Source organism: Mirounga angustirostris, unplaced genomic scaffold (assembly GCF_029215605.1).
Source record: "Mirounga angustirostris isolate CCGP_5_RB_7025 unplaced genomic scaffold, mMirAng1.0.hap1 SCAF_3, whole genome shotgun sequence".
Taxonomy (NCBI): domain Eukaryota; kingdom Metazoa; phylum Chordata; class Mammalia; order Carnivora; family Phocidae; genus Mirounga; species Mirounga angustirostris.
The window spans coordinates 5,782,625-5,809,101 of record NW_026991711.1 but is presented as its reverse complement, the minus strand read 5'-3'; the positions used below and the strand labels follow the sequence as shown (position 1 = coordinate 5,809,101).

At 39.9% G+C, this 26,477-nt stretch overlaps 1 protein-coding gene across 2 annotated transcripts; it reads right to left on the bottom strand.

Moving 5' to 3' along the window:
- Positions 1 to 230: 230 nt before the first annotated feature.
- ARGLU1 (arginine and glutamate rich 1) lies at positions 231 to 26,312 on the bottom strand. 2 transcript variants are annotated; one of them, XM_045869693.3, is made up of 4 exons: positions 25,368 to 26,299; positions 17,093 to 17,318; positions 14,725 to 14,808; positions 231 to 1,083 (listed from the first exon to the last, which is right to left on the bottom strand). In XM_045869693.3, exons 1-4 carry the CDS (start codon positions 25,712 to 25,714, stop codon positions 919 to 921), a joined length of 822 nt encoding a protein of 273 aa, XP_045725649.1. In that variant the 5' UTR covers positions 25,715 to 26,299; the 3' UTR covers positions 231 to 918. The 2 variants fall into 2 exon arrangements, 1 of the variants encoding a protein (XP_045725649.1); XR_010409915.1 differs by having other exon boundaries at positions 946 to 1,083; positions 14,725 to 15,293; positions 25,368 to 26,312.
- Between the last annotated feature and the right edge of the window lie 165 nt (positions 26,313 to 26,477).

Genomic DNA, 26,477 nt, shown 5'->3' with positions numbered 1-26,477 from the left:
TACAGGTAATACTGATGTCTTAATTGCCATAGCAGCATAAATTAGGTATTTGTAAAAATAGCCATTAAATACTAGTTCATGAGTATATTTAATGTACATATAAATCCTACATTAAAAGTATAAATGAGGAAATATAGCATAGTTCTAGGATTTCTAAACTGTTGACCATCAAAAAGTAAACCACCCTCTTTAAGACTTAACAGAACTTTAAAAAAAATTGCTTCAACATATGAATTTAAGACTTTACTTTATTCAGCAAAATCATTTATTTACACAATGGGGAATGCTGGTTTGATTTTGTCAATGAAATAAAAACAGACTGAACAGACACAATACTGAACTGTATATATATTTTGTACCAGAGCTGACCAACTGTTTCCTTACCTGTTATCAGGAACATCAAGAGCAACAGTATCACAAGGACACTGGTTTAACAATACACCACATAGGTCCAATAACACCCTGGGAGCTTCCAATGCAATTTCCAACTTTTTCTTTTTTTATAAATATATAAAAAAACAAAAAGTCAGCAAAACCAGCATTATGATGTAATAGACAGAGTATAACTCTGAAGTCAATGGGTCAGTAAAAACCTTATCAGACCATCCACAGTTTACAAAGTGATCTGCTCTTCTTCAGACCACTAACACAGAATTCAAACAGGTGAAAAATAGATCACTTTCTAGAAGACAACAATGATCTGATAAGGATCTGACTTAATGGAAGTTAAGGGGGGAAAAAAGGAATGCAGAGCATAGCCCCTATTAGAACAAGCTAACTTTTCCAGATTTTCCAAATTAAAAAAAAACAAAAACAAAAAAACAAAAAAAACAAAAACAAAACAAAAAACCACTTCAACATGAAGCTACCATACAAAGTTTTTCCATTTTTCTTTGTAAAAAGTTCAGAGTTTGCAATTTAATCCTGGGTTTTTAGTGAGAAGGACAGTTTGGGCCTGGACTTCCCCTTGCCCAGGATAATTTTTTGTTCTTCTTTTTGCTGACGTTGCCGCTCTTGTTCTAGTTTCATCCTTTCCTCATGAATCTTTCTTTGTTCTTCAACAATTCTCAACTGCTCTTCAGCCTGAAGGTGAAAAGTAAACATTAAAACTTTCTATGAATTTCATGTCTTCTATTAGTAATATTGGGAGATCAGGCGACAGCTTACAAACAACAGTATGTTGAATAAAACCTGCGTAAGGTCACACAAAAAGTGATCAAGGAAAAAACACTGAGGAATTAGAACCCCTTATTAATTCTGCCTAATTTTCTGATTTTGTTATGAAAAATGTTTTAAAAAACTGCAAAAAAGCACTTAACACATTTTCAAAGTGGAAATTTCTAAAATCATGTTTTAAGATCAGCATAGATTTTGTCCTATTACCTATTTTTATCTACACCTTCAGTGTATCAGATGAAGAGATTTTCAATTATGAAACAAGGAATCAATTTTTCCAAAGAGCAAGTTATCTACCAATTACCATAGATTTATCATTAGAAAGACGAAGTTGTAAGAAAAAAATCCCTACTGGGGCTACATTACACTGTCAATATACAACCAAGAAATACTAAAGACCCTTTTCTCTGAAGAAAAAATTAAAGACCCTTTCCACCTAGCTGACTATGAAATGCTTTTCACTTTCAAGTGGACACTGGCATAATTAACTTCTGCAGGGCCTTTAACTCCTTCAGTCTTATGCAACCAACTTCCTTCCTGTGCTGTCTACACATTTCCTGTCTTCACCCCCCAAAAATTCAGGCCATTCTCCTTCTCCCTCCTCATCAAGTCTCTCGTTCTGCCTCCCCCAAACCCCATGCCCATGTCCTTATTTCTCACCCACATGCAGTTTTACCCCTCCTCTCCCCTCCCAAGAAACATTAGGCCATGTGTGCTGGTGATTCTGGTTGTCACAAACAGGAGGTGGCTCCTGGCATCTAGTGGGCAGAGCACAGGCATGCTATTAGACATCCTACAATGCATAGGTCAGCCCCCCACAACAAGGAATTATCCAACCCCAAATGTTAATAGGGCCAAGGTTGAAGAAAACCTGCTCAAACCTTGAATTTTTAAATCTCAGGAAAATCACTATCTGACCCTCAATTTAAAACATTCACTGCAACCACTGAATGCTTTCCTATTCCCAAAGTCAGATTTTAAAGTCATTGCTTCCATCTCCATTATTCTACTAAAATTATTTCCTAGATGGTCAGAACTACAACGCTTAACGACCTCTTTATTCATTCTTCTGTTTACTTGAATTTAGGTCTTTTAAAAATTTTCTCCCCTCCCACATGTTCTTTAATACGAAACACTGGTGATTCAAAACATTAAGGCTCTCCACCTGTTCACTCCGGTTTGTCTCCACTGATAGGCTTTTTGCTCAGAAACAGTAACATTCAATGTGACTGCATCACAGGCTTTATGCCAGAGTATGGGAAAGGTGATGGACTCCGGTATGCAACATAAAATGTTTAAAAACAAAACAAAACAAAAAACCCCTGACTTTTAAATACCAAAGTAACACAAAGAGGTTTGTTTTACTTCAAGATGGTGGGGGGTGTAGACAAAAAGGTAGAGACATCCACAGTAATCAAGTAAAGGTCAAAGATGAGGAAGATCGGTATTTTTTTTTTTTTTTTTTTTAAGATCGGTATTTTAAAGAAGTGGGAATGTGGTCGGCAGGCAAGATGGAAAACCCAACAGAGAGGTAAAATAGATCTCCCATCTCTCAGACCATTTTTGTAAGCTGCATTTCCTAAGCTACAGCTGGCTAGTAGGACACATACCAGGGAGACCTCCGGGTACCTTCAAAATTCAACATGTCCAAGATTCAAATTCCTCAAACCTAACCAGAGAATAAATCAGCCCTTTCTAGGACCTTCTCTACCACCACCCGTGTTCTGTAGCTTTCTTCTGTCTCTTCCCTTCTCCCTGACACAAGCAAATAGCCAACCAGTTGGTTATTACTTCCTTCATGCTGTCTTTTCCACTAAGATGTCTCATCTGGAGCTCCACATGCACAGCCACCATATACCAGCGCAGGGCCCCACCTCCCTTAGAGACCTCACAGGACTTCCCTGTTCCCAGTATCCTCATCCACCCTACAGAATGCTACCAGTCTCACCATTCTGGAACATCATTCTGTTCTCGCATGCCCTCAAGCTTCCAGTGACTTCTACCATGCGCAGAATATGGCCTAACTTCCCAAATGAGCGTACTATTTAAGACTTTCTATAATCTGGCTCCCACTGTGTATATACTATTCTTTCTCAAATTATGCTTGGTTTATCTATCCTACCTCCCCCCCTGCTCATGCCATTCTTTCCACCTACTGAAACCTTACCTGTACATCCATTTCAAACCACCACTTTCGTGCTTAGACTTCCACTGATAATTACTGAAGAAAAGAATTAACTGCCTTTGATCATCTTTAGTGAATTCATATGCCAATTACTTTATCCAGTTTTAACAAATTATCAGACATTTGGATAAGAGTTTGGCAAGTGCAATTAAATCAAGGTAAAGACTCTTGATGTGTACATGTGCCTGGGAAACCCTTAGGAATATAAACACCCAGATTCACTGTTCCCTACTGTTCTAACTCAGCCCTGAGAAAAGCAGATTAGAACCTTGAAGAGGGAAGGGTTTGAACATCACAACCTAACCCTTAAGAGAAATCTAATTTAAATTACACAGTATTTTTCACCCTACCATACTGACAAATTCCAAAGATACACAATACTATCTCGTGAAGAGTACTCTGGCACTACTTACCAAAAGCTCTATCTTCATAATGCTTTTACCCAGCAAATAAATTTCCTGGGATAGATCCTATAAATAACACTTGCATACATGCAAAATTGAACAAGGTTTTTTTTTTAAGATTTTATTTATTCATTTGAGACACAGAGAGAGAGAGAGCATGAGCAGAGAGAGAGGGAGAAGGAGAAGCAGGCTCCCTGCTGAGCCAGGAGCCCGATGTGGGACTCGATCCCAGGACTCTGGGATCATGACCTGAGCCTAAGGCAGACGCTTCGCCATCTGAGCCACCCAGGCGCCCCTTGAACAAGGTTTTTTAAAGCAACGTAGCTTGCAAAAGACTGGAAAAACCTAAATATTCCCAAAGATGAGACTATTAAAACTATGGAAAATACATATAATAGAATACTGTGTAGTTAAAAAAAAAAAAAAAAAGGAATCCCTACATATTAAAATGGAAAAATCCCTAAGTTACACTGTTAAGAAAAACTAAGTCCCAAATAGTGTATATATAGTATACTATTTCTCTGCAAAAAGGGGAGAATAAAAATACATGTATTTGTATCTGCCAAAATACACATTTTAAACACTAAAAAAGACAAAAAACATAATCGAATATACCTTTTGGACATGGCAATGAAAAGTAGGTGGATGGGGGAAAAAGAGATATAACCAGTTATTTTTCTAAAAAATAAATTTGAATGATGTGATCACATTACCTAAATTAAAAACAAGATTTTTAAAGCAAAGTCATTTCCTTCATAGATAGGAAATACTAATTCTGCACTGAAATTAACTTTAGATTGGGTAAAGAAAAAGCAAGTTTCAATTTCATTTAGGTCTACAAATAGAGGAGATAAAAGTGCGTGTGTGTGGAAGGGTTGCTGTAATTTCTCTGCTTTTCCCTTACTGTTAAGCATATAGTGCCTATTGGAAGTACCTGATAATGAAATGATTTTTAAAAATAAAGTGGGCAGGTGAATATCCCGTCTTTACGCGTAAATATTTGTAATTTGTTCCATTATAGCTTTAAAAGAAGCATAAATGCTATTCAATTACACCAGGGCTAAAACAAACAGACTAGCTAGGCAAAACCCAAAGCCATCTACTATTTTAATATAGTGCTTCTCAAATGATGAAAATCAATCTGTGAGGTTTGACCCTATACCTTATCTGCTAGGTGTTCTTCTAAACCCTAGCCTCCCTCTGCAATCTGTCTGACATGCCATTTCCTTCCTGATGACTCCACTTGTCAGAATATCCACTACTCCCCCTCTACCCTTCTGTTGTTTCAAATGCTAAAGAACTATTCCGAATAATGGGGGGGAGGAGGTATGTATATGGTATTCATACAGATAAACAATACTAAGCTCTCCTACAAGGATTACATGATGGACATCATGGAGGCCCAAGAGAAAGCTAACATCCACAATCCTAGAGCCATGAAATTAGGGTCGGCCTTCCTAGGCCATTAAGTCCAGAACCCTCGCAAAGGTGGCTTTCAACCTTACACCTCACTCGAGTGATTGGTGAGATGAAATACATGAAAGCAAAATACACCATTCTAGTAGAAGGACCTATTTACTCTCCCAGTACCTTTTGTCCCACTCCCCCTTTATCCAGAGGGCCCAGTGCCTTTATTAGAATTACTCATTTTCTGGGGCACCTGGGTGGCTCAGCTGGTTAAGCATCTGCCTTCAGCTCAGGTCATGATCTGAGGGTACTGGGATCAAGCCCCACACTGGGGAGCCTGCTTCTCCCTCTCCTCCCCGCTTGTGCTCTCTCTCTCTCAAAAAAAAAAAAAAAAAAAAAAAACCATTAAAAAAAATTACTCTTTTCTAATAAGCATTCTCCTTCTTACACTGTCTATAATACTGTACATCAAGGTGATCCTTAGCAGCAGTTTCTTTCAGTAAATAAGGATGCTGAAATCTACTACTCTCTACTTAAAAAATATGTATGAAATTTTACAGAATTTTAAAAATACAAAGAGAAATATTTGTTATCAGAAGTGATTACGGAAACGGTAAGAATGAGAAATATTACAATTAGGAAGTCATGCCACTACTCAGAAATGTGGATTTCTGCATTTTAACTTTCCCACACACATCCTGTTCCACTGTGCCATTTATAAATTTTAATTCTTTGATTCATCTTCCCCTCTATAACACGTGTAGCCCACTTTAGGTAAGCAATGAAAAAACATTAAAACGAAATCTGATATAAATTGACCCTTAGCAAACTATGGATCAGTAAAATTTTCTAAAGTTATTAATGTACAAAGTTAAAAAAATAACACACAGGATTAAAAAAAGCAATCCCTACCAATGGCAATTTGGTTATTCTGATAGTTACTCTCCTTACAGTATATACTACCATTACAGGATATTATTAGCTACCATCTAAAGAGAATTCCTACCCCCAGCCACTCCTCCTAGCCCCTTTCCTTCTCAATTTAATTACCCAATTGTTAAATATATTTTTGGAACTTCACTACGTAATATCTCCCGAGAGCCTACATTTACCTGACATGGAGACCACGGCTTAAGAAGGAACTGACAATTGAGAGTGGTATGGGATACTCAGCATAAGAATCCCTGTCCTCCAGAGCTCTGGAGAGACTGCTCTGGAAAACTGCCGAAAGAGCAATCTCATACCTTCAGGATTTTATCATTTATGTCCTAAAATTTCACAAAAAATGATCTCATCCAGATATGGTTCTTTTATTCTTCTATACCCTAAATTCTCTTTTCTTTCAAGTCAGTTCTGTTTGTCTTGGTCACTCATTCCCTTTTGTGGAAGTTTTCTTAGGTGCCTGCTGACACTTGGGTTGTCAGCATGATGACATCTTCTCTGGTTCCTACACCAGATTTTCTCCCCTTCCTTTTTCCTCCACTTCCTCCTTCAGTACTCCCCTTCCCTCTCCCTTATCACTCACCAAGTTCATTCTCTCTTTAGTTTCTACAGCCACCTTATCAATTCAAGCCCCATCTTCTGACGGGCTTTCAGAGGTTTATGGTTGACATTCTGTCCTTCAAGCCACCCTATACGGCGCCAATACACTAATGCCCAGGAAGTTTTAAAATAATTGTTGCCCAAAATACATCAACATAACCTTAAATGAGCTTTTTATCTTATCAACTGGAAACAAGCCTCTCACTGATTAAACATCCTTCCATAACTTCCCCACCATTTCATTTCAAATTAAAATATTTTTTAAAAGATTTTATTTATTTGAGAGAGAGAGAAAGATAACGTGCACGTGCATGAGCGCACACAAGCAGGGGGAGCAGCAGGAGGAGAGGGAGAAGCAGACTCCCCGCTGAGCAGGGAGCCTGACACAGGGCTCGATCCCAGAAACCCAGGATCATGACCTAAGCCGAAGCCAGAAGCTTAACCATCAGAGCCACCCAGGCACCCCTCAAATTAAAATATTTAATTGACATTTACATTTGGCACCACTCTGTATTTGCCTGTTTCTTACAATGTATAAATATATCAATATTAACTATCCTAGATACTATGCTCTTTCAACTTATATACCCTCACTCTAGTATAAACGGCCCATTTTTTTTCCAATTTTTTTTTTCCATTAGTTTCCTGTAGCCACTCTAACAAAGTAGCACAAACTGGATACCTTAAGAGAACAGAAATTTATTCCAGAGGCAGAGAAGTCCCAAATCATTATCACTGGAACAGGTGTTGATTGGGCCACCTTCCTTCTGTAGGTTCTCGGAGGGAATCTGCTCCTTGCCTCTTCAAGCTTCTGTTGGCTGCCAGGATTTCCTGGCTTGCACGTGTATTGCTCCAGTCTTCAAGACCAGCATCTTCAAATCTCTCTCTGTTCTGTCCTCATATCACTTTTCCTTTATGAGTGGAGTCTGTTGGGAGTCTGAAGAGTCTTTTTATCATTGTGTCCTCCCTCTGTCCTTTTCAGTCCAAGTTGGCAGTGTTTCTGCAGATATAGCATCCTTGAAAACACTGTGGGTCTCCCACATCTGGCAGGCCATTAGACAAGAGGCTCCTGGATAATCTCATTTACTCCTGCCATTTGCTAAAGTGGCTGAGGGAACCTATGAGTCACATGCATAATCTCTTCAGCCCTAGCAAATGGTTGTCCAGCCATACCCTTGGCCTTCTTTCCAGAGAGTTTTCTAACAGTAATAACCAACTTCAGCACCTTTCGTAATCCAGACAGGCTAAAATTTTCTCCAAAACATCAAGTGCTCATTCCTTTTTACTTATCAGTTATTTCCTCTATTTATCTCCTTGAATTTAACTATAAACAACCAGAGGAAAGCAGACTGTACTCAACACTTTATCTAGAAACACCTTCAGTTAAATATGAAAGTTCAACCCTTACAAGCTCCCCCTTCCACACAACTGTAGGGCACAATTCACCCGGGTTTTCTACCACTAGACAACGAGGACCTCCTTCCCTCTAGCTTCCAGTAACATCTTCATTTGTGTCTAAGCCCTAACCAGAAGCACCTTTAAAGTCCGTATTTCCACCAACAGTCTTTGTTAAAGCAGTCTAGGCATTTTCTATCATATGCCTCAGAATTCTTCCAACCTCTAAACCTCCAACTTCAAAACCACTTCCACATTTTTAGGCAACAAATTTCCACAAACTATGTAGTTCGAAACAATATAAAACTATTCCGGAGGCCAGAAATTCAAAATCCGTATCACTGGTCCAAAATAGAGTGTCAACAGAGCCACGCTCCCTCAGGAGGCTCGAGGGGAAAGTCTACTGCTCGCTTCTTCCAGCTCCTGGTGGCTTCAGGATTCCTTGTCTTCTGACTCCATCACTCTAATCGTCAAGGTCAGAATCTTCAAATCTCTCTCTGCTCTGTCTTCAGCCTTCTCCTGTGTATGCACTGTGTGGTAAAAAAAATCTCCCTCTGCCTCCTTCTTATAATGATACATGCAACGGCATTCAGGGCATAGTGGTTAATGCGGGATAAACTCCCAAGCTCTTTAACTTAATCGGATCTGCAAAGACCCTCTTTTGGGGCCACATTAGGTAATATTCACAGGTTCCAGGGATCAGGACACAGAATACATAGACGGGGGGGGGGGGGGGGATTTTCCAGAAATATCTCTTAATTGCAAAGTGAGATCTAGCTTAAGTATGTGGAACACATTTCACATATAAATCAACTTCCAAACGTGGTACTGTTTTTTTCATTTCTCAAAGGAGTGATGAAGGTAAATCTCCCTTTTTGGCAAGTAGGTAAAGAGAAAACTGTTTTCAGTATTAAAGAGCAGAAATACACTGTAGATCTCAAACTTATGATTTGCATATATTTTAAAACTTCGGGGACATCTGGGTGGCTCAGTCAGTTAAGCGTCCAACTCTTGGTTTCGGCTCGGGTCATGCTCTCAGGGTCAGGAGATCGAGCCCCGCATCAGGCTCCGTGCTCAGCATGGAGTCTGCTTGGGATTCTCTCTTCCTCTCCCTCTCCCCCTCCAGCTTGTATGCACGCTCTTTCTCTCTCTCAAATAAATAAATAAGTAAATCTTAAAAAAAAAAAAACCTCAAAGAAGGTTTCCCAGTTAAAATTAATTTTACCTTATCACCATAATGTAATAATTTTTATAATTTTATTAGAAATTGTCAATCTATTATAGTTCAGGTATTTACACGCAAATTAACCAGGTTCCATTTTACTACCTAACCTTCATTCACCAATGGGTAATTTGAGGGTCATTTTTCTACTGATACAGCCTCCTGGAAGGACATTTAATTCCAAGCAACACCTATCACTTTTCTTCTGTTTCCCTTTTTGGATAAATTCTCACACATTTCAGAATAATACCCAGGCCTTCCCCAGACACATCACAAAAAACCTGTATGGAAAAGAGGAGCTAAAAAAATTTTAGGTACCATTTTTAGTATTTTTTTTAAAAAATTAAAATTTGGGCGCCTGGGTGGCTCAGTGGTTAAGCGACTGCCTTTGGACTCAGGTCATGATCCCAGAGTCCCAGGATCGATACCACCACATCGGTCTCCCCGCTCAGCGGGGAGTCTGCTTCTCCCTCTGGCCCTCTCCCCTCTCATGCTCTCTCTCACTCTCTCAAATAAATAAATAAAATCTTTAAAATAAACAAATAAAAAGTTAAAATTCTCCGTTGTATTAACAGCCTTTCAAATATCTGAAGACAGTTGTGCACTGCCAATACTAACCCAGAACTAGAAACCAATCTGCCAAAAGGCCAAGTCCAGTCAAGCCAAACCACATGTGAATTAATTCATGTTTGAGGTTATAAATCAAACATGTCTGTTGATTAATATTCTTTTGCCTCCTTTTGGACAGATAAAATCAAGTATCTTCACAAACAATTTGGAATGTGAGCAGAAACTACCCTGGTCTGGAGCACCTCATAAGAATTTCATATACGAGGGGCACCTGGGTGGCTCAGTCAGTTAAGCGTCTGCCTTCGGCTCAGGTCATAATCCCAGGGTCCTGGGATTGAGTCCTACATAAGGCTCCCTGCTCATAAGGAGCCTGCTTCCCGTTTCCTCCCTGCTCCTGCTGTCTTCCTATCTCTGTCTCTATCTCTGTCTCTCTCTCTAATTAAAAAAAAAAAAAAAAAAAGAATTTCACATACGAGAGAGCCCATGTGGCTAAGTTAATGCATTCCTTATTACAGTCATTACTACAATCAATCTGAACTTTTGTCACAAGGACCTACTTAAAAGTCCGTTAAAGTGTGGTTTAAATTTACTTTCTTTAGTAATTATTTTTATGTGATCATGAAAAGTGATGTATGTGAGTTGCATAAAATACAGAAACTGGAGAAAAGTATAAAGTTACATTTAAGTCTACCAATTAGAGATAACGATTTTTAGCCTTTTGGCATATTTTCCCATCTACTAAACTGCGCAAATATACTTCTCAAATTAGCAGGATAGTATATACATAAGTTTTGTATTTAGCTATTTCCCCTGTATTACCTTCAAATACTTTTAGACTACAGAAAAACTGTAAGCACATGTTATAATTCATCTAAAAATCTGAGAAATTTTCACTATTCTAAATAATATGGTGAGAATTTTTTTCTGTATTACCATATTTGTATCTGATTCAGTGTTCACAAGATAAATTCTTAGAAACAGATTTAAGGTTCCTGATATTTACTGATTCAGTACTATTTTCTAAAATGGTCATGGGCCATTATAAACTCCTTCCATCACCATATAAAAGGTCTCTTTATACCTTACTCTTGCCAACACTTGGTGTTAATGAGGGAAATAAAGTCTTTTCTATTGGTATTTACTGTTGCAGAAAAAGGAAAGGGGATGGGGGAGTCATTTCTTTATTTTCCTTCAGAAGTTGAGAGACTGGGATATATTTTCAAGAACTGATCATAGAACTTTTCATTCTACTTGTGTGAATTCTCATTTACATCTCTCACTTTTCTTTTTCTATTACGGAGTCGGTCTTCTTTACTGACTTGAAAGAAACTGATGTATTATTCTCTCATGGTTATGATGTTTAAGAAATCTCCCCCCGGGTACTGTCTTTTCCAACCTGTCTTTAATCTGCTTTCAGACCGCATCTACCGTTACTTACCCCACAGACTTGTTACACTATGCAGTAAGCCGGTTTACTACTATAGCTACTACCACCCAGCCCACCACCCTCAGAGTGCCCACACACTCTTGTCTTTATTCTAATTCTGTGAAATCCCGAAAAGGCCTTTGCCAGGCTTCATTTCCTCACACTCCTGCATCCACGGTAAATTCAATTCCTAACTGGCCACGGAGGCCTGGCTCATGGCTGTCTCTTCCAGGAAGGTTCCCAGGCCACCCTGGGGCAATTATGTCAATTACCACACATCATCCATCCCACTCCCAAATACTTTCCTATTACTTGTTAACTTTTCTTGGGATTGTCCCTGTCTCCACCATTGATACATTAAATAAGAGAACTTAATGTCTTGTCCATTTTTATTTCCAAATTGCTTTTTACACATAATTAACTTCTCAATATAGGTTATGTGAATAGTTAAGCTTGGCTACTGCCTCTTCCTCCCTGGCCTTCTAGAAGTAAGAATGCATCGCATTCTTCTCGCCATACAATGAACCGATCCACATTTCTAGCATATTTATTATGTCATAAAGCGAACAGAACTGCTGTTGCAACAAGATAAACGACCAATACTGACATAACCAGGACAAGTCCCATGCTATCTACAACACTAGCACACTCCCCTTCCTTTCTTAAATATCGATTCTTCTAATGGGACATTCAATATAGTCCATGTAATATTTCCTAATAAATGTGTAAAAAGATTAAAGAACTTGCTCAAAATTGAGAGGACAAGGAATGGAGAACAAAAATTAAAGAAATCTCCATTTGTGCCTGGCATCTTTATGTAGCAACATTTCCTTGTCTTTCCCAACACAAAGGATGCTCCACTTTCCCTGCAAGCATATGACTCACTACCAATAGAACCAAATAAAAATTAATTTTCTCCAACATGGACGATTTCTTAAACTTCCAACTTTATCATACACAGGAAATAAATGAGTTACGCCCAAATCCTTACCAAATATTCTCAAATTCAAACTCCTTTTCTCCAAGATACCTTTTCACTGAAGTCTACCGATAACATGCAGTCAAAACAGTGTCACTGTACAATCTATTCTATCAAACTCAAATGTTCTAGAATAGTGCTCGTCTAAGTATGGCTCATGAATCAGCAAACAGTCTGCAAACTGTAATGGATCCATAACATGATATGTAGAAACCAGGAGTGTTTTAGAAGCTTTTACAGCCACTTGACCTCATTTTTCTAGTAATTCATCTTAATTGTATTTTGCAAAAGTAGAGGTTTGAGACAAATTAGGATTAAAAGAACAAAAACTGGCCAATTACCACCACTTGAGAAGCACTGCTCTAGAATAAGCTTGCTAATCTTTTCCCAGTAGTGACACACAAAGTCATATTTTTAAGGTCCATGTGGGTAAACAAAGAAAGCTGCCAAAAGGAATATAAAGAGCCCAACCAAGTTTCCCTAAAGGCACCCAGTTATCCCAGGATCAGAAGGGATCTTGGCAGGGCCTAACAGGTTGAGGAGCTCTGCTCTATAAGTCACAATCTGGCATTCCAGGTGACCCAAAAACTGAACTCACCATGCTAGCCACTCTTTTATCATGTTCTAAGAGGAATTCCATTCCACCTGCTTGGCAATTCTGGTTCACCGTTTTAAATACCAACTATACTGTTCCTCCCTTCTGGAAATATCCATGCCTTAAAAACCACACTATATTTACCTTTCAAAGCTCAACCTTCCAAACTCAAATTAAGGTTCCTAGTTTCCATCTTACTTCCTCCTACCTGCACTGAGATCTTTTTCTTATACAGAATCACTAAAAAAGGCATTATCATATACTAATTGATAAACACGTAGGGATATACCTTATAATGACTCCTACTCCATTCAGAGTGCATCATCATTCACAGATAGGGCTTTTTCTACCTTAAGAGATTTTAAGATCTTTTCATTGATTGGGAAAGCAGGATTAAGTCTCTCCCTTTCATGACGGCCTTTACAACAGCCAGGACAGCAGTAATAGCTAAGAATCCACGGTGTCATGCTAAGTTGCTTCAGATATTTCCAGTACTGGCTTTTCTCTGGGGTATGCTATCTTTTAAAACCTCATGCTTTAGAACTAATTGCCCCATAGTTTTAACCTTATGTAAAAAGTTATCACATTATTTATGGTCCTCCTTCATCCCTACTCTCCTTGGGACTGGTTAGCCCAACTCAGATCTTTTTCTGTGCCTTTATAAACAGTCACAGAATTTCTTTTTTCTAAATCACTTAGCTGGAGCTTACAACTTGTGCACCCCCCTGCCCCCCGCCCCGGTCAACAGTATGACTTGGCAGCAAATGTCCTCCTATGACTGTTTTGGTCTCAACACATTTCTAACTAGACAAAACTTCTGTAAGATGTCTAGAACCCAGAGTCCCTCCTGGGTCATGTCTCTATTCCTGGGCACTAAATGGCACTCATCCCACATTCATCCTAAGTAAATTTCCTTCCATCTCTGACTTATGTTCCTACTTTGAAGCAGAATTCCTATACGCCACCTTCACGGAGAAAAGAAAGTTTTTCCTTCCAAAGCCTAGCCTCCTTTTGTTTTTTGGCTTCCTTATAGCCACAGTCCTTTAATTCTAGCTTTCTTCTTCATACAGAGACTGCTTCAAAATACATACTCTTAAATGGAAAACCCTATGACACCAAAATTTCTATTCTACTTCTTTACTCCACTTTAAATGCTAGTCTGTGCTAAAAACAAAGAAACAAACCAAAAACTCAGAAAGTACTAAAAAACAGAACTGGAAGGAAAAATAGATTAGTTCTTTTTTTATTTTTTAAAAAATTACCTCAATATTCTTACACTGGCTTCTTCATTAAAATGTTTAAATTGCTCTGCCCTAGATCATAATTACTTCAGTCTCTGTATTCCTTGCTAGACTACAAACTTGGAACAGGTAAAGAGCTTATTAGTCTGGTACACTTACCACCAAACACACGCTATCTACTTCACCTAGTAATGGGTAGGGAACAAGGTAACTAACGTGAAGTGAAATGCTGCTTCTATCTTTTTTAAGTGTTTAAACACTTCCGAACTTTTGTTGTTATTGGTTAGGCATAAAAATGTAAATGAGGTTAAGACAGAAAAACTTTAGAGTGGGGTTAGTCCAATTCTCCCAGGAAACCGGTCTTAAACCACTGCGAATTTCAGAATTTTCTCTCCAGAAAGTAGAATTTCTGGATAGCCCCAACAGATTCCTCTGGAAGACACTCACTAAAATCTAGTCAACCATTCCTGCTCTTGCCTCAAATCCCTGAAAAGGGCCCTGAAAACTCTAAGAAATCATTCCACAAAATCTGAAAAAAATAAAGCAAATATAAAGTAATTTTCATATATACTTCATACATACCAGTTTGGCTTGTGCTTCTGCAATTTTTCGGTTATTCTCTTCCAGTATTCGCTCTAGCTCCTCACGTTTTGCACGTTCTTCCTCCTAAAGGGGAGGACATGTTAAGATGTTAGAAAAATAAAATGTTTATTTTTACTGATAAATATTTACTAATCTTCCTCTGAACTTTTTTGATCTGACTTAGAGGGCAGCTTTATAGCTACCTTCTGTCTGACAAATGATAAACTGTGCAGCCACTAAAATTTGTTTCTAGCATGAAATTTAAATCATCCCTCCCAGTCCAAACAGCAACCGACTAAACCCTCCCTAATGATAGTTTCCTGGCAATTATTACTAATACTTTAATATCACACAAATCAACAAGGACAACTACAAAACTGGATAGTATTTACCAAATTAAAAAAATAATATATAAAATATAAATAAAGTGAATATTTGTCTCACCAATTATGTATACCTACGTATTCTTTACCTATACTCCTTTAATCAGCATTAAAAGTTGAATATTTACTGTCTTGTCCAGTGTCCTGCAGAGTGTGCTCCTCGGCTGCCATACGCGCCAGCTTCCTCTTTAAAATGATTTGTACTGTTAGCTTGGCAATACCTGCATCAGCAGCTCAACCATTTATAAAGAAACAACATACAAGGAAGGCTGAGCTGAGGAATGCAGATGTTTATGGTAAGAAGGAACAAAAAATGTAATTCATCATTCCTAAGGCAAACAATTAATAAGAAAAATACATTTACTGTTAGTGAAAAATACAAATGGTAATCCATACTTCATGGAACTAAGGGCTCTTCCATGGGGAAAATGGACTTAACATTCAGATGTTGACAATTTCTAAAGGCAGCTTATCTTGTCATCTACAGTCTGAACTGAAATTCAGGAATCCAGGGGGTGCATGGTCCGGAAATAAAATTCTGTAATTTATTTTTTATTGGAGCATTTAATGAAATTTTATAATGCAAACTGTATGAAGATTGCTTGATGGTTTGGGCAGTGTTCGGATCACAGCATACATATTCAAATGATTTTAATATTTGGAAAGACTGTCAGAGGGTTGTGTCCGTGTAAAAAAAAATTGTTAACATGAAACAAAAAGCAAACGAAGAGAAAAAAATCTTCCTATGATTAATAACTCGCTACAAGACAGCACCATTACTCCAAAATTATCATTATTAAAAGCACTGACATAAATAAAATTTCATACATTCAAATTGCACAGTCTGTGATAGCTCCCAAATATAAACACGTGTACCTACTTAAAGACAGCACAAGGGAAAATGCATTTGAAAAGCTAAGCTTACTGGAAAAAAAGAGATTTAATATGATGCCAACTTGTACACAATAAGGCCAAGATTAACAGTGATATGAGACACATATTTTGAGTCAAATATTTAAGTTCAAGAAAATGTAACTACAGGATTTTCTATGGCATACACCAATGGAATTCACATTCATTATGCAAACTATGTCAAGGGACACTCAGGGCCGTAAAGTAATTTGCCTTGAGTGTTTCAGTGACTTTCAACAAGTTTTAGGAACCTGGAGTAATCAGTGCAAATAAGCCATTAAGCTTCAGTAGCAAATTACTGTCTCACAGAAAGACATTTTCAACTTCTGCTCCAGCTGCTGATAAAACAAATCATGTGTTTAGCTTGACTCCAGACAAGGACAACCTGTTCCTTCATAACTCTCTAGAGAAAAAAAGGAGTTGTTAGTAGATACTAAAAAAGTGGATGAATAATCTGGACATTTTTCCTAAAAAGATTCTTTGAAACACATTAGGAAAATGGAGGGCCTTATGATCAGAGTGCTAGAATTAGTCCACTGTGTTGAAGCAGGATTTGGGGAAGGGGTGAGGGATAAAAGGAGGACAAAAAGAAGAGCAAGAAAACCTATGTATCAAAAGCAGGTGCGGTCACTCAATGTCAGGCCCTGCTCTGTAATCTGACTGAAGGCAAACAGCCTCTCACAGTCCAGCAGTTAAGAATGACACGCAGAAAAGAAGATGCATATCCACGGTGGATTTTAACCTTTTCCCTTGACCACTCCCTGTCTCCCCCCACCCTCCCAAAAAAGAATGTAAGTCCTGCAGCCATGGCAAAAGTTTCAAACACTTCTCAAATATGTAAGCCAGTTCCATTAAATCAAAAAGTATCCTTGAATACGTTTTGTGAAAATAACTTTTAAAGATCAGTCAGCACTTCTGAATAGGCTAAAAAATTAACTTTCGCAGCAATGTTAAGTTTAGATGAGAAAGGAATTAGTCTGTATTCCATCTCTTTCCGAACTGAGCAGGAGGCACACCCAACACTGAAAGTTTTGCCATGGACTGTCTCTACTTTCCAAACGACCGAGCGTTACCTCTCTGGCTTTTTGTGCTGCAAGCTCAGCTTGTCTCTGTCGCTCGAGTTCTTCGAGCAACTGCTTTTCCATGATGCGCTTGGCTTCCTCCACCCTTCGGAGAACTTCTCGCTCAATTTCATCCTTCCTTTTCTCCAATTCTTCCTCTACCCTTTTTGCCACTAATTCTTCCACTCTTCGTGCTGTTTCTTCCTCGATGAGTTTTTCTTCTATTTCCTGCTGCCGACTAGCAAACAAAGTAGAAAACAATGACTTAGATAAGTAAACCTAACAAAACTAGTTATAAATCTGTCAAACATACAGCCTGATTCTGTAATTCTGTAATTCATTTTCATGCAACATTCAAGGAAATATCAGATACCAACATATTAAGGAATACAGAAATTCAAATATGAAATACTTGTTTTTATCACTTTCCAAGTACAAAATGACTAGTATGTATATACAAAGAGCTTAATTCATTAGTTTTAATTTAGGAACTGTAGAGTAAATCTGAAATAAGAAGTCTACTTTTTTGGTACCAACTTTGTAATGAAAGGACAAGCTGTTGTTAAGTGTACGGATTTGCTCATTTGCCAATGCACTCAGTCTAAGGGCTGAGCTACAGAGAAGTCAGGAGAAAATATTACGGAGCAAGCAATTCAGATTGACAAAGTTCACCCCCCCTCCCCCACCAGCAAAATCAAAATAAATGCAGATTCAAAGAGACTCAGACTGCTAAGGCAATGTAGTGTAGCTTTTACTGAAAATACAGACAACTTAATTCAGATTCTGAACCTAACACCTTTAACTGTACCTTTTCTTTCTTTGGTTAATTGATTTTCAATTAAAAGCTCTTCAAGAGATGGGAAAGTGGATGAAAATATATCATCAGTTCTAAGAAAAAGTTCAATGAAGCATGACACTGTTTTAATTCTTTTAATCACATTTAGATATTATAAACCAACTTAATTACTCAAAATGAAATTCCACACTGAAAATACTGACATTTATCAAGGCTCTGTAGTGGAAACAATGCACATTTTATACCACTGATACCCAGTATGATAGCTTCTTGGCCACATCTGCCTAGTCTGAACTGAAGATTAGTATAAAGAAAATGTATAAAAAATCTTTTAATTATTTTTATTTGGTTACATGTTAAAATGACAACATCTTAAAGACTGAGAATATATTAAAATTAATTTCACTCTTTTCTTTTTAATGTGGCTACTGGAAAATTTTAAAATTACAGATGTAGCTCACATTGTATTTTCTATTGAACTGCACTAGTTGAGACAATAATTTGTGCTAAATTAATAAATTCAGAGGCTCTGGAAATATATCTAAATCCCAAGAAGCCAATTTATTATTAGTAATGCTTCAGCTTTCTCACAACCCACAAAATTAAATACAACCTGTAACCTTTTATCTTTTGATGACTCATAAATATGTATGAGCCAGTCATTCAATTTACGTGTTTAGTAAAGACTTTATAGTGTCTAAGTGACCTTTAAAGACCCCAATCCACTTCAACTAAACTCTATTTTGGGGGGTTGATTCAATTCCCACTCAAGTGCTTTCATTCGCAACTCCTGTTACTTATTCACAGTGATACCATACGAACACCAGTGTATCTCTAACATTCTGATTCATTTCAGTTTCTGCATTTATAATCCATTTTTCTGTCAAGGAGATAGCAGCTATTTGAAAAAACACAATTTTAGGTTCTAGATACATGCATTACCCATTCTGAAGACTACTGTTTTTTCTTAAATATTTCCTCCCAACTCTCAATTATTGGTGATTCTTTTTTAAGATTTTATTTATTTATTTGACAGCAAGAGAGCACAAGCCGGGGTAACAGCAGAGGGAAAGGGAGAAGCAGGCTCCCCGCCAAGCAGGGAGCCTGATGTGGGGCTCGATCCCAGGACCCTGGGATCATGACCGGAGCCGAAGGCAGACGCTCAACCATCTGAGCCACCGGGGCACCCCAAATTAATGGTGATTTTTATTTAAAAAGATACGAAAGCCTAATATGTAACAATGCTCCTTTTCCTTTTGAAATTCCAAAAAAAAATACAGTTTAAGGTAGTTTCAAGGAGGCTTTATCTATAGCAGCTCAATAAAAGAGAATAGCTATCTACTCCAACACTAAAATGAATTGCCAGAAATATCTAAAGGAAATCAGGCAGTAATTTCAGTGGAAATTAAACTACATTTCAAATATAAAAATTTTGTTTCTCTACTTCATCCAAAGAGAAATATGAGCCGAAATAAGTGTGCCTGGTAACTGCTGAACAGGGATGATGGGTACACTAGGGTTATAATATTCTCTCTACTTTTGCATACATCTGTAAGTTTACATAATAACAAAGTTTTAGAAGTATACAGCACCCCCACAAACATGCATTTTGCTAGTTGGTTCTTATGGTATTAATAAATGTAAAGAAGCCTAAGAAGAAATCTTATTTTAAGATGTCAAAAATGGTACAATTCAACTGTTACGGACAATGTAAAACAGTTTCAACTAAAACTTTCAATACAAAGTAAAAAGGAGAGCGAAGACTGGAATAAGGCTTTAGGTTAGCTTATCAGTAGAAAAGTTGCCAAACAACTTAGGAATTTGGTAAAGATGGAAGACCCTTGATACATATTCAGGGTTTTTTCAAGCAGTCCCTAAGTAATAGCAGTAGCACAATGGCTAATGGGGCCACATTTCCACCAATTTGGTCAGTAAGGAGAAAATAAGCCTAAATAAATTAATTCTTTTGTTACTTACAGCAAAAGCCAGATCAGCATGGTGTGAGCTCTGTCTCTTGTCCCCTCCCTCACAGACACCAAACCAGAGGGGCCAGATGACACCCAACAGAGGCACAGGCAGTGGGCTGGTCTGCTGCGATGGAGTCAATTCTAAGAACTGCTCAGCAGTTTTATAGCCCAGAGGGGAGGGCAAGTGGAAAGTCCCAACCTCAAATGAAACTGGGAGGATAAGAAATGGCCTAGTGGGGTTTCTCACAAGGCTGCTTATCTCCCTTTGTTCCTTATTCTAGGAACATGAAGGACGTACCATCATGACTGTAATTAAGGCTTTCTGCTGGGTCCCACGTGGAGACAGGCAAGGTGGGGGGGAGCCACAGCAGAATTGTTCCCTACAAGGTTATCAAGAATGTAATTTTCTGTTGTTGCAATTTTTCTCAGTAAGGTTAAAATTATTACTTCGGTAATCAGAAAAAAAATTTTACAGAAATTTTTCAGTTTCTGCCCTGAAAAGCTATTGCTTCAATTCCTCTCTCCTCTCACTGAATTCAAAAAAACAATGGCCACATGTACAACTGAATTAAACATGAGTCTTTACTGATGACAAATTTATTATCATAATCAATGATAAAGCAGCTGTAAGGCTAACTTTCATAAGAGACACTGAAACTTTCTTGGAAAAAAAAACAACAAACACTTCTGGTCATTAGCACTTCATAGAAGACCTATCATTTAATGTCACTGCCTATTCACTCCTTCAAACTTTCCCCATAGGAGTTGTCACTTTCTTGATGTTTAGGGTCCCTATCTTTTCCTCAGGCTACTCTGCTGAATATATTCCCTTACCAAGAATTTGTGCCACTGATGAAGCTTCCGTTTTCAATGGAACAGTATATATAACATTAGGCCCCCATTTTCTCCATGCTTTCAGAATTTTGTAACACACTAGTAACAATCAATTTAAAATGGCAACTATTAAAACAGCAAGGGCCAGGCAATACAGCACAGAGTATGACTTTGTATACAGCAACCAGCAATATAATTTTAAGTATAATATATATAGAAATATTTTTAAATGAACAAACTCAACCCTAGGAGCTTACTTTGAGGAAGTGCTTCATAACATCAGCAAATAGCAGTAATTCAGTATTGACTTGGTACCAAATACTGTGCCAACAGCTTTATGCACCATGTCATGTTACAGCTCTGATGGTTCTTCAAGCATAGGAACAATTTATTAGTGGGGCTCCAGCTCATTGCATTTTGCTAAGATGACGCCCACCCTAGGTAACCTGACTCCAAAGCCAATCATCTTAAGCACTATACTACCCTACACTGTTTCTCCAGGACAAAAGTGAAAGGGAAAAGCATGCACAAAGATTTAACTACCAAAATGGTTATTTTAAAAATTCATAGGATTCTTATCAACATCAGCTAGATTTTATGCCCTGATACTTTGTCTTAAAGCCCTAACTTCCCCAAAACACACAGTTCCACATACTGAATTTGCTCTTAAAAGCGGCTCTTTGCCCTCAAAATGAGCTCTTCAAGTATTCTAAGAATCACTCATATAGATCCCAGCTCAGTTTAGATACTTTAATTTAGAAGGCTCTCAATCTGTCATGTAGTTGAACATAAAGCATAATCATACGTAGATTATCACAGGCTACAGTAAATTAACAGTAACCATTAACATTTCTTGTTTTGCTCCAAGACATTTACAGCTGCCCATTTTTTCAACATGCAGTTAATACGACATTCACAAAGCATCTCAAAGGAATATATAAGAAAATGATAAGGAGAGGGAACCACACTGAATGGCTGGTACACAGAAGAGAGAACTTTTGAACTCAATCTGAAACATGTGAATTAGCTATTCAAAAATGAGGAAAAAAAAGGTTTAATGTTTAGGTTTGCCTTTCACAGTATTAATACATAACTCATAAGATCACTTCTAAACTCACCAGGCTCAATCTGGTTGCATGTACATAAAATTATATTACCCAACATTATTTAGTGATACCCATTATATGCCAAGTATGTCTAGATACTACAAATGCACCACTTCTGATCTTCGTAATAAGCAGGATCTGTATCTCCGTTTCAGGAAAAAGAAATCAGGCTTACAGGTGATTTATTCAAGGCCTCACAACTATAAAGAGCAAAGCAATCTGGTTTCCAATATTACCCCAAACTTTCTAACTGGTTAAGCCCAACAGAACAATCTAATTTTGCTGTCTTGCAGTCTCTCATCTTACACTGAACCTCTTCAAGGTACACTGACACTATGCATTCTTCTGACGTCCCTTCTCTGCTTCCAGGAAGCTTTTGTCTTCCTCCAACAAACATTCCCTAAGGTTCTTTCAGTCCTGTGAACCAACTGCTCTTTTGCCTCCATGCTCTTCCTGGGTCATTTTATCTACTCTCAAGATTTCCTGCAGGCTTCAGTCTCCCTTATCAACCTTGAATAAACTCATCATATCCAAGTATAAGTGCCCACAGTGGAAGTGACAAATGGACGCTCCCCTTGATTTTTCCTTGTCCTCTACCCACAGGGTTTCTGACATTTTAACCACTGTCTGCCACACAGTTACTTAAACATTTGGTAGCTGAGGTGCAACAGCCACAACATAAACATGAGAACCAACATTAATGTTTTATTTCCCTTATGTTCCAATCCAGTTTTATTTGCACTAAATGTTTCTTAAATCTGTCCCTCTTTTCCATTCCAATAACCATCCCCTCACTGCTCTTGTGTGGCCTTACTGTAACTACTTATCTATCCAATACAGCATTCCGTGCAGTTTTTTGGGGGGGGGGGGGAGAAGAAAAAAAAAAAAAGCCCACGCTGTTTACCTCCTTAAAACTTTTCCTGTTTCTGGGGCGCCTGGGTGGCTCAGTCATTAAGCGTCTGCCTTCGGCTCAGGTCATGATCTCAGGGTCCTGGGATGGAGCCCCACATCAGGCTCCCTGCTCCGCGGGAAACCTGCTTCTCCCTCTCCCACTCCCCCTGCTTGTGTTCCCTCTCTCGCTGTGTCTCCTCTGTCAGATAAATAAGTAAAATCTTTAAAAAACAAAACAAAACAAAAAACTTTTCCTGTTTCTATGATGAAATAAAACCAAGCTCCTTAATATGGCACACAAGACACTTCTCATGATTCTCAGCCACTATGTACCTCCCCAGTCACTCCACGATTTTAGTACTTACACACCTTCATGTTCCAGTCAATGTCCACGGTTTTACCTCTCTTTAGGGCCATTCCCACCCCGTCTTCCTTTATTCTGCCAGGGGTGGAGGGGACTCTGCTTTGGTCCACATGTACTTTCCTATGCCTCACCTGACAGTCTCTTATTTTCTCTTTATCTACCACCCACATTCCTTAGAACTAAGGTGGCTTACCTATCCATGATCTTTCTTTTTAGTCACATGACGGTCACTGACTTTACCACACTGTGTTATTATGTAGCTACTTATAAATCTTTAAACTTCTCGGAGAGGACTCAATTATCTTTGTATTAACAGCACCTAGCACAGTGTCTGGCACTTATTAAATGCTCAATAAATATTAGTTGAATGAATGAGCTGACCAACAGAGACATGTAGACATACAACTACGTACGCCCATTTTCATGGCTCTAAAACCTAGGTCTTTCCATTGTTCCCTGGGTTATCTCCAAGACATTACATCAAATTAAGGAGTGCCTGCTGCATGGCACAGAGGAATTCAGTGTATGGGTGGCTGCTAGCTCTGCCCCCTCCTCCCTTCATAAATGCTAACGGTAGTTTGATGCTTCTGTCAACTTGGAACTATACAGCTGTCCAATTTTCTCATGTAATCCCTGGATTTTGTTTCTGCTATTCATGTGTAGCTTGCTAAATGCTTCTAATTATTCTTTGCATACCGAGGTTTCTTTCATTTTTCCTACAAGTCTTAGCTTTCTAGTGAATGGCAAATCATTTCTCTTTGGACATCTGTTTTCAAATGGGAAAATTATCTCAGAGATGTCTTCAGTAATCTTTCAAATGTTCCTCTGTTGACATTTGAGAGCTGCATTTTTACAGTGAAGGATCTTGTTCCAGACCAAAAAACCTGGATTCTACATAATCAAGGTTTGTTGCGAAACAATTACTTGTATTTGGTGTGTGTATGTATGTATTTGTGTGTGTGTATATACATATATATACACATATATATATATATATATATAAAATCAACAGTTCTACATAAAGGAAAAATAAAGGTATGCGACAAAATAGCTCTTCCGGTACTGCTTCCTCTGTAATATTGTTAGTGCCCTAGTCCTGTACGTCTTAATAACTTTGCTTCTCAGAAACACTCTGCTGGAAAATCTACATAATACAAACCCAAACACAAAAAAATTTAAAATCCCTAGACAGTTCAGCACACATGTATTTGTCCCAGAAAGATCCTAAATTCAGTTAACTTTACCGCCTCATGTGCCCTTTCTAAACATGAACTGAAGAACTGAGGAAGACGGCTGGTTAAACAGGGAGAGTTTGCAAACTAACTTTGGGAAATGAATACCCAGAGCATCACAGTACCATGGTCTTAAACCAAAACAAAACCCTACATTTTAAAACCAAAAGATCATCAGTTTGGAATTATTTGCACCTACTCTTGGATCTAAAAACACCTGAGAGGTGACTCTTTCAGAAATACTTTCACCCTAACAATATTTCAAGTTGGGAACCTTACTGTGACTCTGATTTCCCCCAAATCTAAGTCCTGTATGTGAGCAATGCGAAAATAAAAGCAAATACTCAAGTGTCTTCTAAACAAAAGTATACTAAAAAGGAAAACGAATAACAGGATTGCACTTAAGTTTGCTACAAAAGAATATAAATAAGAAGTATAAAGATGGAGTAAGTTTTGACTGGGATGGTGGTTAACAGCAGGTGAACTCAAGTGTCAAAACTCATTGTACTGCATGCTTAAAAGCGCGTGCATTTTGTTTTTACAGCTCACAAAACAGCAAAAACCGGGCAGGCCCGAAAAAAGAAGCGCAACCACATCTTTAACAGAAGAAGTGCACAAACAGAAAATGCATGTGGGGGTGTCCTGCTGGACCACCTACAGCGTCTCATTCCCGAGGGAGCCCGGTCCCAAACTGAAGCTTCCGTCCAAGAATGCTCGGGCCGGCTGCAGTTGGCGTCCCAAGGGTCAGTTCCTTTTCGACGCTTCGCCAGCCGGCCCGCAAACGCTCCCCACCCGCCGCTCCAGGCTCGCGTACCCCGCGCCCTCACTGGCCCCAGCAGCTCTCCCACCTTACTCCCAACTCCGCCCCTACGTCCGGCACTCAGCTCCTCTCGCGCGCCCAAATCGCCTTCTCCGCTCCGAGCCCTTCCTGCGCAAGCCGCGCTGCTTTCCTTCCCAGCCAGCTCGCGGGTCTGTGCTGGGCCCGGCTTTCCAGCTCGGGCGGGCTCCTGCGACCCCTCTGCCCGCTCCCACGCCCCTCCAGCCCCCCGGCCCCCACCCCCGCCAGCCTCCCCGCCCCTCCCCCCGCGGGCGCTCACATTTTCCGTTGCCGCTCGAACTCCGCTTTCTTCTCCTCCTCCTCTCGCTTCTGCTTCTCGTCCAGGCTGCTGCGCTTGCTCACCGTGCGCCCGAAGATGTCGATGCGGTCGGGCGGGGACGAGGCGCGCTCCCGGTCCCGCTCGCGCCGGGACACGGCCGTGTTGGTGGAGCGCGAGCGGGACCGCGACTCCCGCCGCCGGTTCCGTTTACTCTCCCGGGATTTGGAGCGCTTCCGCACGCGCTCCTTGTCCCGGGACCGCGACCGCGACCGGCTCCGCTTCTTGTTGTGTTTGCTGCTCTTGGTGTGTTTGGAGCGGGACGAGCTCCGGCTCCGAGACCGGCCCATCCTTCCGGGCGACGCTGTGGCGAGCCGCTGGCCTCGGGCCCCGCACGCGTCCCACTGCGCTCGCCTCCGCCTCCGGACCCCGGCTGGCCGGGCTGTCGAGGCCGGGGGAAGGAAAGCTGTCAGCCAGCTGACTTTACACCGCTCTCTTAGGTCGACGGCCGCCACGAAGGCCGCCTCCAACGACAAGGCCGCAGCGCCAGGACTTGCAAAGATGGCAGCCGCGGCTGCACCGGCCGCCCTTCCCACACTGCCCCGCGCGGAACGCGCCGCTACGCGAGCCCCGCCCCCTGGCGATGGTTGCCGAAGGCGAAGCGAGTGCTTCCGAGCGCACTCGGCTCCTTCCGCCGGCCCCGCGCCCGGCGGACGCTCCGGAGCCGGAGTCCCCGCCTTAGCTTTGGTGCGCTTCTGCTTTCCGGTCAGATGCCAACGCCGGGAGGATGAACCCGTCACGTTTTGGTGAGAATGAAATCGTGCCTCCGCAGGAACTGACCGACTGCATCATTTTCTAGGAGCCGGATTGGTCTCAGGAGCCCCACACTGTATCCGAGTGACCCTGAGCGGATGACCTGGGTCTCTGAGCTTCGCTTCCGCGTTTGTTCGGTGACGATAACCGCGCCCTGTGAAGTGGTTGTGAGGCTTCCAGGAGGTGACGTCGGCTCTGATAAGGGGAGGCCCGTGCTTGGTACAGGGCCCCACGTGGCGGGAGTTGATCTCCGTGCTTTGCGTTTCTTAACGGGCTCGACTCGCGGTTAGGGGTGGGGAC